Genomic DNA, 12,512 nt, shown 5'->3' with positions numbered 1-12,512 from the left:
ATAAATTGCATATCTTGCCTTCAAACAGTGTACCAAAGAACATGGAGGTATGTTTTAAAGTATGACTGTGAGTATGTATGAATAACTCCAGATTATAACTTTATTACCATTTGCAGGAACCATTTTCTCCCAGTGATTTGGTACTAATCATCAACAATATTCTTTTACGACACCCAACTACTCTGTTCTTTTTTCACAATCATTTCTATAGACATTGCTTCCAGCAACAAGCCTGAAAAGCACCTACAAATCAACAGTAGTATCCTCTGTTTAATCCATTTAAAAAGAAAGCTAACAAAGGTGCAGAAACATAACAACTCTTATTTAGCCACAACACAGAATTAAGTAGTAGCAAAAAGGAATAGTAAGCACTAACTCACAATCTTGTATCTCAAAGTGCTCTCAAAGAGGGGTCAGAAGCACTATCAATGTTTTCCAGATGGAGAAGTAAACCAGCAGAGGCCGAGTGACATGCTCAGAGCCCTGAGCAGACTCGTGGCAGAGCCGAGAACAGGCATCCATCAACTGCTAACAGCAAGACCGAAACTCCCAACTTATTTCAAAGTCACTACTACCTAGTAACTATTGCTCAAACTGAATCCGAACTGATTAAAGGCTTTGTACATTAGTACCAGTCCCCCCAAGCATTATTGCCCAAAGTAAGTATTCACAGTGCATAGATTTTTTTCTGGGCTGATGCATACCAGCTGAAGCTTACCATTCTGGTTAGAGAAATCTCTTGTTTTCCTTAACGTAACAGATCAGCAACACCATGCAACCTCAAATACCTAGCAGAGGTACCAGAGAGAGCAGAAGGAGTAAGACTTAACCCATCAAAATTCTATGCATTTCATCATCTGCAGCACTACCTTTTAGTTTTGCAGTTTAGTTTCTACAGGAATAAGCCAGGGCATTTCCATGCAAAACATATGACCTTTTTGCATCTAAGATATATCTAGTCTGAGTCTTCACTTAAAAAAAAAAAGTCAAAAGCTATTAAATTGCACTTTTTCCCCCCTCTTTTTTTTTTTTTTTAAAGTAAGAACAATGAGAATGCTTCTACTATCCATAATACCTTAAAATACCATCCAAGTGGTTAAAAAGCTCTTCAAGTCTAACAGGAACATAAGCCCTATTTGTCACAGGGCAACATTAGAAATCTGTCAGTATACTCTGAAGTCATACCATCACCCTGGTATCTCATGTACAAATCTTCCCAGGATGTTTCCACAAGAACAGCTTGGTGGTAAACCCCAGGCTATCCTTTTATACGATCAGCGAGTGCAGGTGAGCTGGATTTGATTGCAACACTACAGCCAGGCATTTGTTGGGAGACCCTCCATACTCCCCAACTGAACTGCCGAGTATTTATATAAATTCTAAAATAAGCTTTCCTCTTCTCCCAACTGCACTGCAGTAAGAGTTTCATTTCCAAGTTCTAGGCTTAACCTCACTCCTTAACTCCTTCCTTTCTTCACCACTCCCCTCTATCCCATCCAGTCTTTTAAACAGTGTCATTTCCCCCACTCCATTCGTTTTTATTTTTACTTCCCTGCAGCATTAATGTCCTCAGCTTGTCACATGTGAGCCACAGACTGAAGCCAACATTTCTCAGCAAGGAAAGACCTCTACAATGTAAGCATCAGAAGTGATTCAGGCTCCCTGTACATACACACACCCCAAACCCATAAAAGCAATCCCTCAGCAACATGGTAATGCAGCAGCACAGGACCATCTGATCTCCATAGCTCAAGGGATACTATAAAATGTTAGCAGAAATTAGACCACAGTTTGGTCTCACCTGCATACTCCTGTGGAATGCACACCAGGGCTCACCTGACCATTAGCCAAATGCAAGATCACTGGATTCAATGGAATGAGGGGCCTACCTCCACTGCAGAATTAGTCCAGCCGTTTACCAATAATTTGGCCTAAATTCTTATATCCTTCACAGAAACTTTGCACTGGCACTTCCAGATGCTGTTATGTCCAAGCTTGCTTATTCACTAAGGTGCATTTCCACACAACAAAGGTAGGAACAACAGGACCTGCTCAGCTCTGCTGTATGAACTCCTCTGAAAAAGCCTCAGAGACAGCCATGGCCTACACCCTTACATGCCTTAAAAAGCTCACAGCCAGAAACACAAAGATAAGGGAGAATTAAAGCATCTAAATATGGCGGCTTAAATATCTTTGTGCATCTGCTTTTGAGCTTTTCAAAGAAAGGGTAATCTCTACCTGTTTTCCCAGAGCAGATCACTGTGGGTCCATGAACCCGACCGGGAGGCTGACAAGTGCCTCCCCTCCCTCCACCCCGTGAAACAACAGCACAGCTCCAGCCCTCACAGAAACTTCCTTATTACCCCAACTGTCGACAAAGGCATTAAATTACTGCAAGGCAAGGAAGCAAGCGAATTGCCAGCGAAGGAAAAAGCTATTAGACAGCATTAGCCTGAAAGGTTCCAACTTCAAACCTACGTCTGCTGTAACACACCCGCACAGAGCCGTTGGGCCACCTCCCAGCTTTAGCACCTTCATACCGAGAAATACGTTTATTCATGCTAAATACTTAACTCTGCTAAGTCACAGAAGTGACCAAGTAACAGCATAGTAAGAACTGCTGTATCCTGCTAGAGTCAAAACACAAGCACGACCAGGGAACCGCAGTGGATCTAGTACAAATTCTTTCCTGCCTACTGCTTTCCCAGAAATGCAAGTACTGTTCGACAACAGGGAAGACCACTGTTACATCCAACAACCTACACCCAACATCTGCACACTTTGTGTTTAATCTTTTATAAAAACCTACCGCTGCTAGCATTCAGTTATCTCTCTGGATTTCCACGTTCTTCGCAACCCAAGCAATGTAATATACTGTATTTTCTTCAGTATAACTAACAATAAAAGCAGAAATTACCAACTTATTTGCCTTGTCAAACCGGAGACAACAAAAAGAAGCTGAAAACATATATGTCACAAAATGAGTAAGATTTATCTTATCCTTACTAATTTAAGGACATTAACTATTCTCATCGTGAGGTCTAAGTTTCTCTCGTCTTTCCTGGTAAATTCAACACCACACCTACAATCCCATGTACTCTTGTACAAATCTCTTCGCCCTAGACTCCTTGTCTTCTGCTAACTATCCTGTTTCAGCTTTCTCCCTCTCAGCTTCACATCTTCCTCCCTACTCCTTCACGCGATGCTGGAACATTGTCACTGTATTCTCAATCCAGAAAACACTGTATTATCAACACCTTGCCCATAGAGTATATGGGAAACAACCAAGCACAAAGATAAGCAAAGAATAAAACGTAAAGAACGTGCAAGAGAAACCTGAATATACAAGATGGGAACTTACTACCCTGCTTACATAAAGAGGACCACAAGTCAATGAGCACTGCCTGCTTGGTGTCTTAAAAAATACTAAGCATCCATGTACGTATCTGTTCTCTATCCAATAAATAAACTGCCTTTATTTTTCAGCCTCAGCATGATCAAACTGAAACTTTGGATTATGCATTTTTCTACATCCACTTTTTGCATTACAAATCAGCCTGCAAATAAAGAATAATTGTTCATTGGAATTTTAGACTGCATGTAATTTCTTCTATAGCAAATGTTTCACCCATTACTTATTTGGTATTGTTGTACACAGCCAAGTAGTGCAGTCTTTTTTCAAAAAAATCGCAACCATTACCGTATTCCAAATCCTCACTACTGCATTTCTCAATACATTATCCAATTAACCACAAACTTGGCATAAGAGCAGAGCGATTGAAACACACACTAATTCTGCCATGTTTCAGATGGGCATTATTTCATTTGAGGAACAGGAAAGAGGGCTAGAAAAGCTTTCAGAAATTTCTTTCCAAGGAACAGGACTCAAGGAATAGGATTCAAGGAATCCTATGAAAGCCAAGTTCTCAAGCCAGGAGTACTCCAAGGGCCCTTCTTCTAGTATGTCATGTGTGTTAGATGCCCAGGGACACCACCTTGACCACCACAAAAAGCCAAAGCCTTCCTGCTGCAGGGAAGCAACGATAGCTATCAGAGTATATACTGGCGGCGGTGCCCTGGTTTTTACATCCCTCTCAGTTCCCTGTATTGCATCTTCTCGAAGAACTACCAAGCTGCTTTCACTACACCTCTCTGATCAGGCGGGGAGGAGCAGAAACGTATTTACAGTAGCTAGAGACTCTTTTCTTGATACGCTTTTAACTACCATTATAAAGAGTAAAGCACTGTCTACTTTTAGGACAGAAACTACAAGTTCTACAGTGACCTGCATGGATAAACAAAATTAAACACTCAGATGTGATCGCTAATTCCACTTCTGATGAAGCACGTTAACTCCTTCACTTAAAGCAAATCAGCTTGTGCTCTGGTACAATCAGATCCAACTAAAAGATGCCAAGAACTCCACCTGTTTCTAATTAAATAATAGAAGCGCTTCAGTATTTAAAAGCTACTCATTACTACTTAGTTCTTCCAGATTCTGTTGCAAATTTTATAATGTTATAAGATCAATGGCTTACTTTAAACAATTAGTCACAGCATGCATAGAACTAATATTCAATCCTTACTTTAACCATATATGATGCAATACCAGGATGAGATTTTAAAAAACAGAAAAGCATGAGCAAGATTTGGCTTTAGATTTTCGTTCCCTAGCTTGATAGTAACAAGTTAGGCCGTTCTGCTCAAAAGCAGTAAGAAACTGTACTTTTTACTAGTATGTGTGCCTGTCCTAAAAAGCTATGATGACATTTTGAGACTTGTGTTTATTGTCAAAATACTTCAACACATAGTTTGTTTAGTTTTCAAATGGTATTAACTTCTTCCATTCATCCTGCAGATTCAGCTTGGATCTGAGAGCCAAGCTAGACTTACTCATGCAACACTGCTGGTCAGAAAGATATGGCAGGACCAACTGTCTCCTCTGATACAGACACACACACACACACATATTCAGAAATATTAAGCAAAATCTTAAAGAGGACCGCATGCCATACCCACGGGAACACAACGCTCGTTTTCCTGTTCTTCGCCATAAAAACAACCCTCTGCTGGAGGTGAGGGTGACACCCAAAACTACAAACTCAAAACAGGACCACGCAACAGCAGGTAACCTTCACGCTGCTGCTGTACGTCAACCTGATTCAGATCACACGATTGCTTCCAAACGGGAGATGCAGTTTTAACTCGAGGGCAACAGCACTTCTCCAGTGATTTAATTTGCATTTATTGCCACCATATTCACTGTTTGCAAGGATCTGTTTTCTCCATGCACTGCAATTCCCTTGCCATCAGTTATCAAACATGGGTCCATCTTCAACCACATGGCAAACTGATGCAGAAATGCATTGCTAATTCCACCGTTTCTTTAGGAAACATAACTAACCTTTACTAGAGAAAAGGGCGAAGTGTTCAGCTGCATGCCTTTCAGGTACAGTCTCAAGTGAAGAGCCACGTTTGATACCTGTAGGAAACTGCCATTTTTGCATCTTGTATTCCATTTGTGAGCAGACCTTTTTGTTCTTTAATCCAAGTTCTGAATTATTTAATCCTGCCTCCAACTCTTGAAATCTCTCTTCCTATAAACAAGAGGTTATTTAGTGAAAGGAAATAAATAATTAAAAAAGTCAGACCCTAAAGTGTTCCTGGCTCTGTTTTTAATTAATATTGATATAATCTTGAGAAACCTGCTGCTTAATATTACAAGGCAGGTCGAAGCTCATCAACAGTTAAATGTCGTCTTCTAACAGAACTTAGAAGAGGAAGCTGTGAGCAGACAGGGTGCATGTCGCTCTGCTGCCAGCGATATGGGACTACACAGTCCCAGCTCCTTACAACTTTCTCATGCAGAAAAACGACAGGTTCAAAGCCATCTAGACCCAGAGCTACAAGAGCTGGAGTTTACAGGGCACAGGTGGAACTGTGTTAAGCATAAACCCTTCAGGTTTTTGTCCTGGAACAGGGTGACGGAAGTGCAAATGAAAGCATTTTTATTTTCTGTAATTCCACACTCAAAATACGTTAGTACAAATGAATGACGGGGGAGGGAGGGAGGGAGGCATGGACAGTTCTGTTAATACTGAACTTCATACTTGGTAACGATAGTTTTTATAGCATATTGCTTCATCTACAAGTGGGAGTAAACATTACACTACCTCTTCATGCAGATGGGTGGATAAAAAAAATAAAAAGCTAATTTGAAACAAATTAACTATTCTGCATGTGGATGCAGGTACTCTCTAGCCCTCTGGTCACTCCAGGACTCTCCGCAGACAGACCGCGTGCAAAGTTAATAAACTTTGCACTGCACACAGATTGACCGGTGAACCTGCCAAAAGGTGAACAGCCTCAATCCGCAACACGTATAAATAATCACAAGTCCTCAAAAGCAGGTAATGAATATTGTTCAAACAACTTTAAGCTAGCGTTACCAGAATGCTTCAAAGGAGAACCTACAAGCCGTTCAAGTCAGACTGTCACATTTAGTCTGCAAAAACGAGGTTAAGGTTTGTACAGCAATACTCCACAACAGGTTTTACAGTATGCACAGAAATTAAATTATGATAAAAGTGAGCTATTTTTTACTAAAAACAGAATAGAACGATCTATCAAAATGCCATTTGACTGCGTTCATTACATTTCAGAATTTAATTTACATGATAGATACTTTAGCATAATACGTTTTAATCAACAAGCATTTCTGAAGGCTTTATTTTTATAGGAAATATTTAGACTTCTTCACCGTTAAATGTAACGCCACGGCAGTGACGTTAGGAGTGTTTATTTTCCTATGCTAAGCAAGTACAACCACACATACACGGAGGCAAAAGCAAAAGTCCACAATTAAAGATGTCAGACCTTGTTTAACTACATCTTAATTTAATCCATTTTATTTTATACAATTCTACATCTGGATCTCATTTTCTGTATTCCTGTAGGTATTCTGGGTCACTATTAAGAACCCTTTCAAGTTAGCAAAGTTCAGCCAAGTCTACCTTAATCCAAAGCCTTTAAAAGAAACAATAAAACACGAAAGGGGGGGGAGAAGAAAGAAAAGCCTAAAACCAAAAGCTGCTTTACCCCACCTCCTAATGCACCTGAAAGTCAGAAGGGACCAGCCTCCTACTACAGATCCTACGTAGCACTTCCCGTTTTGGGGGTTGCTGGGGGTTTTTTTTAGCATCGCTCCCGCTAGCTCACCCCCTGCGAGCCCCGCCGAGGGGAGGGGGGGGCGGCGGGCCCCGGGTCCCGCCGGGTCCCGCTCCCCGGCCCCCCCCGCCAGCATCCCCTCACCTCCAGCGGGGCTGCGGCTCTGCCCAGCATCAACGCACCATGCCTCCGCCTGCTGCAGGGCTCCGGCCGGGCACCGCCGAGCCCGCCTCGGAGGGGGCCAGGGTGGGCAGCCGGCGGCTTTCGAGCCGATTTATTTAAACGGGAGGCACCGGAGGGTTTGAAGAGGCAGGGCAGCGCTTTCCTGCACCAATCAACTGGGAGAAACATGCATGTTGCAATCCTATTCAGCGGCGGGAGCAGCACCAATTCATCGTTTGACAACCTCCCCCCCCCCCCCCCCCCCCCAACCCGCCCCGGCCTTATCTATACCCCAGCAATTATATTAAATAGTGGATCTGCAATTGCCTCAGGGCACGCACCCAAAGGGTGAAGGAAAGCTGGTTTGCGAGGACTTTCCCTCGGAGGAAACAAGACTTCTAGGCTGTTATGAGCCAGCACTGTAAAGCATCAATATTCCACTCATCTGTCAGATCCTGGACAGCAGGAGAGGCTGGAGAGCCCGTGAATTATGTAAGCGTGCCCTCCCGCCGCCGGCGCGGGGAGATGCCCCGCCGCCGCCGGCCGTGCCCCTCCGGGCGGGACGCCCCCGCGCCCTGCCGGCCCCTCACCGGCCCCCCGCGGCCGGCGGGAGCCACCCCGGACGGCGCTGCCCCTGCCCTCCCGCACACCCCGTCCCCGGGCCGGGCAAGGCCGGGCGATCGCTCCCTTCCCGCGCCGGGCCGCCCCGCGGGACCCCGCCGCGGCTCCATCCCTCGTCCCCCGCCGGCGGCGGCTCCCCGCCTCCCCCCCCCCCGGCGCGGTGCCAGCGGGCCGCGGCGCTCGCAGGGCGGCGGGAGCGCGGCGGGCCGGAGCCCCCTGCCCGCCGGCGGCGGAGGGGCGGGGGGCCGGCACCCCGCGGCGAGGCGAGGCGGCGGCGGCCGGGCAGCGGCGGGGGAGCGCCCGCCTGGCCGGCACCACAGCGCCCCCAGCCCCCGCCGCTCCGCGCCTGCACGCCGAGCCCGGCCGGCTCCCTGCGCCCCCACACAAAGTCCCAGCACTCGGTAAACTTTCCCCGGCTCCCGGGGAGAAAAGGCGGCGGGGAAGCGGCGGCGGGAAGGGGCAGGCGGGGGGGAGGGAGGCAAGCAGGCGGGGGAGCGGAGCGGCCGCCGGCAGCCCCGCCGCCGCCCGCCGCCCCGGCCGCCCCGCACGGCCCCGGCCGCCGGGGGGGAACGGGAAGCGGGGAAGAGAGCAGCCCGGGACGGAGCGGGCGAAGCGGCGGCGGCCCCGGCAGCGCCGGCTCCGGCGCCATCTTGGGCTGATCGATGAATTGAACAAAGAGGATCAATTTCCGATGGGGCCGGTGATCAATGGCGGGGGGAGGGCGGAGGGAGCGGAGCGCCGCGGCCGGGCGGAGCGGGGGGTTCCCTTTAGGCGGCGCGGGCCGGCAGCGGGAGGAGGAGGGGGAGGCCGGGCCCGAGGGAAGGCGGAGAAGGGAAGGAGGGGGGGGGTCCGGCGGCGCGGCCCGGCCGGTGCGGCGAGCGGGGGAGCCTGACCTGCAGCTGCTGTAAATCAAAGCGCTTCCAATATTGAAACATCGATCCCACATTGGCCGCCATCTTGAGACATATTGAGACAGAGTGAGCGGCTGATAGAGAGAGAGGGGCTGGAGTTCAGGAGCCGGGAGGGAGGGGGAGGGAGGGAGGGAGCCAGCCGGGAGGGGGGAGGAGGGGCGGGGGGGCAAGGGGGAGGGAGGCGGGCGGGGAGCGCCCAAATCCCGGCCTGGAGCCCGCCGCCGCCCGGAACACGGACTCAGCCCGTGCGCTCGCGGGGGGGGGGGAGGGGGCGCCGCGCCCGCGCGCTCACAGGGCGGCCCCCCCCCACACACACACACACCCCCACCCCGCCTGTGCCGTCCCGGGGGGGGCACGGCGGGGGGGGACCCGCCGCCACGGCTGGGCGGGGCGGGGGCGGCGCGGGGTCCGGCCGAGCCCGGCGGGGCGGAGGGGGGGGGGGGGGCTCCACGGGGCAATGCGGGGTGCCGCCGGGCGGTGCGGGGCGCAGCGAGCGGGGGGGCTGTGCGCGGATCCCCCGCGGGTGCGGTGTGCTAGGGTTAATGGCAGAGCATCGCCGGCGGCAAATGGTTCCCCAACACGCGGGGAAGGTTGTTAGCCCTCTCGGGGAGCCTGCGGTCTAAAATTAGATAAGTGGAGAGAGTTTAGGGGAAACAACAATGCAAAAGTACGTTCAAGGCAGCCTGATTCACTGTGTCCGGGGCGGTACGAATACGTCTTTAAAAGGGATTTATTTAAATGTAGACAGGCACTTACTCATAGGGCTAGTGCCACTGACCGCTGCCTTGGAGGGGACGACTCGCGTGAAGGTTGGAAAATCAGATCATAGCTCTGCGCAGGATATCCATAGAAACGGAGATTAAAAGGATGAAATAACTTACTTTGTTCTAAACAATAATGTTGCTATAAATACGAACATTTTCCTTGTTCCCTTCCTGAAGAGCGCAGAACGTTTAGCCAGGCTCATCTCTTAACAAAACAAACCAGCGTACACAAACAGTCTGCACATAGGTTACCCCCAGGAAAGCATTCCTTACTGCCTTACTGGGAAATGGGCAAAACCACCGTCTGTACCTGTCCCCTTTGAAATCAGTAAGCTGCATGGTATTTTTCCAAATACAGCTACTTTCACTGTTTTGCACTTCATCTGTAAAAGGAAAATACATCTTCCTCTGGGTGAGTGATTGTAGATTTTTTCTCAAATTGTATTTGATCATCAAGTGAATTTAGTGCTCACTCAAGTCAGTGGGTTGACTACTTGAAAATGGCTCTGTCTGTCTCCTGAGAAGTTATGGCAGAGACAGTGGCAGAGCAATTGCTAAAGATTATTTCCCAATCTGCTGCCGTCCTCGTTTGGAGGAGCACCATTATTTCAGCCTCCATTTCCACTTTTTGCTGAGGCTGCTGCTTACAAAGATACTAATTGCGATGGCGGGTTTTATGTTAATGGGTTGCATGTAATGATCAGCCCTACAACTGTAGACCTTCAGATTGTTAGTTGGCTGCACTGGGAATAAAACTAATGGCATTCGGTTTTGAAAATGTCAGGCCTCCACCTGGTGAACTAGATTGGGCGCTCAACGAGATTGAAACCCAAGAGCCGCCGCGCCGTGGCACATGCGGCTGTCATGGGGCTGGACCCAGCGATGCCTTTTGAGAAGGAAACCCCTTTTCCTCCAGAAGTGCTACGCTTGAAGGGAGGGCAGCTCTTTGCTGGGACGGTGGCTGTGTGTCCGCGGGTAGGATGGTGGTGGGGAGGCGTGGGGTGCCCGGCTGGGGTCCCCCCTGCTGCAGCGAGAGGGTGTCGGGTGCTGCTGAGCGACAGCCATCTGCAGGGATGGAGCTGCGTGAGCCTCCAAATTCTGACTAACAATGTAACCGGTTTGGTAGCTCTAAAATAGGATTTTAATCCTGGGAAGCATCATTTCACATTCCAGTGATCTAATCAAAATCCTCTCCTCTAATCTCTCCATGGTCCCCCCTTTCTAGATGAAAGAGGCTGGAGTTCCTGTCTTCACCCTTTCTCCGCTGCCTCCCTGTTCTACCAGTCTGTTCTGTGTCCAGGCAACTGCAAAGAGACATTTCAAAGACTCCTGCCGTGCCATGTAGATGTTTTCTCTTGTTAGTTTGGACTGCAGGTGTGTAAGCCTCGAGGATGAAGTATCATGGTGCTGTTTTAGGTTCGGGGCATACAGTCATGGTACAATAAATCACGTAGTAATGCTCCACTTTGAACGCGCACACACAGAAAAAGGAAAAGAAAAAAGCATCTGACCTGAATCATTTTCTGGGAACACATCTGGTTAAAATCCAAAGTTTTAAATTGAGTAATATTTTAAAATACATTTGGTAGGTATTAAATTACAGTGTTATATCTGGTAATATTTATGATACTAATGTGTTAAGCAGAGATTTATATCTGTCAAGAAATATGAATGATTGTCATATGGGGTAACAAATGTATCCTGATATAAATAATATCTTACGATATTTTTAACATTATTGTAGTCTTTTTTTGCAGGAGTTACATCTTGTCACACTATTGCCAATTTGAAATAAAAACTCTGTGGCTAGATACCAAAGCTTTTAGCTATATAATTTTGAGTAAGAATAAGCAGTACGGCTGATTTTAGGAAGTACTGAGAAACCTTAACTCTGCCGGAAGACAAACACTGAGCACCTATAATTCCTATTGTCTTCCGTGAAGGATCAAGTCCCTTATTTGCCATTTTGTGTGGCAGCAAGCCCAAGGAAATCTTGCTTGACAGCTCTGTTTTCTCAAAGTGCTGTATTTCTTCGGGCTGGATTCTGCAAAGATCCTGCAGGGTACAGAGCTCCTTGGAGCAAGCGATAATTTGCTTTGTGTTTCTGCCGAAACGTACCTAAGATGGAAGAAAGACCTTGGAAAATTTGGTGCACCCTGGCAAGAAGATGGGTAGAATGAAGTTTCCTTGGATTATTTTGTTTTGAGAAATCAGTCTCATCTGTTCATTTGAGGAAGGTTTTCTTAAGGTTAGATTTGATCTGTGTAAATGCTAACTTCTTTCAACAAGCACTAATAGAGTACTGAAAAAGTAAGTACAGTGTAATTGAAGTTTAAATCTAAAATCATGGCAGTAACTAATAGTACTTCAGTAATGCTTGCTACATCCGAAATATTTGTAAGTATGTTGCACAGATTTCTTTTTCATTTTCTCCCAGGTATAGTCATACAGGCACTACTTTAGGAATTAGGCAAATATCCGATTAACATTTGTTTCCTATTAATGTCACCCTGTCATAAAATGTCACTAATACAGATATTTAATTAACACATTTGCACATTGGGCCATCAACGGCAATTGGTCTTGTTATGCCTCATATGTCGTCGTCCAGAATACTAAAGAAAATGGACCTTTATTCCAAGGGTCCCAAACTTGTTAGAAACAATTCATTGTCACAGCTGCTCCGCTGGGCAGCAGTCTGCATTCATTAAGATATTTTGGACCATGAGTCCAATTTTAATCACTGGACTTATGCTTCTGTTTGCCTTAGCAAATCTAGCTTATTTCCTTGGCCAGGACACTGAAAGATGAGGTGCTGCTTCTCCCAGCAAGGCTGTAACTTTGAGTCTCTCCTCCATGGGTTCTTGTTTTTTCTTCTCTTTTTCAC

General features: G+C 47.1%; 1 protein-coding gene across 5 annotated transcripts in view; it reads right to left on the bottom strand.

The window, feature by feature from the left end:
* The window catches only part of CUX1 (cut like homeobox 1), a 282,941-nt gene extending 273,973 nt beyond the window's left edge, over positions 1–8,968 (bottom strand). For all 5 annotated transcript variants that reach the window (XM_076354841.1, XM_076354837.1, XM_076354838.1 and 2 more), the window contains exon 1: positions 8,844–8,968. In XM_076354841.1, the coding sequence (XP_076210956.1) occupies positions 8,844–8,906 (63 nt within the window). In that variant the 5' untranslated portion in view covers positions 8,907–8,968. The remainder of the gene's footprint in view (positions 1–8,843) is intronic.
* Positions 8,969–12,512: the final 3,544 nt, after the last annotated feature.

Source organism: Aptenodytes patagonicus, chromosome 17 (assembly GCF_965638725.1).
Source record: "Aptenodytes patagonicus chromosome 17, bAptPat1.pri.cur, whole genome shotgun sequence".
Classification (NCBI taxonomy): Eukaryota; Metazoa; Chordata; class Aves; order Sphenisciformes; family Spheniscidae; genus Aptenodytes; species Aptenodytes patagonicus.
The sequence above is the reverse complement of the archived record's forward strand: the minus strand, read 5'-3'. Positions and strand labels throughout refer to the sequence as shown.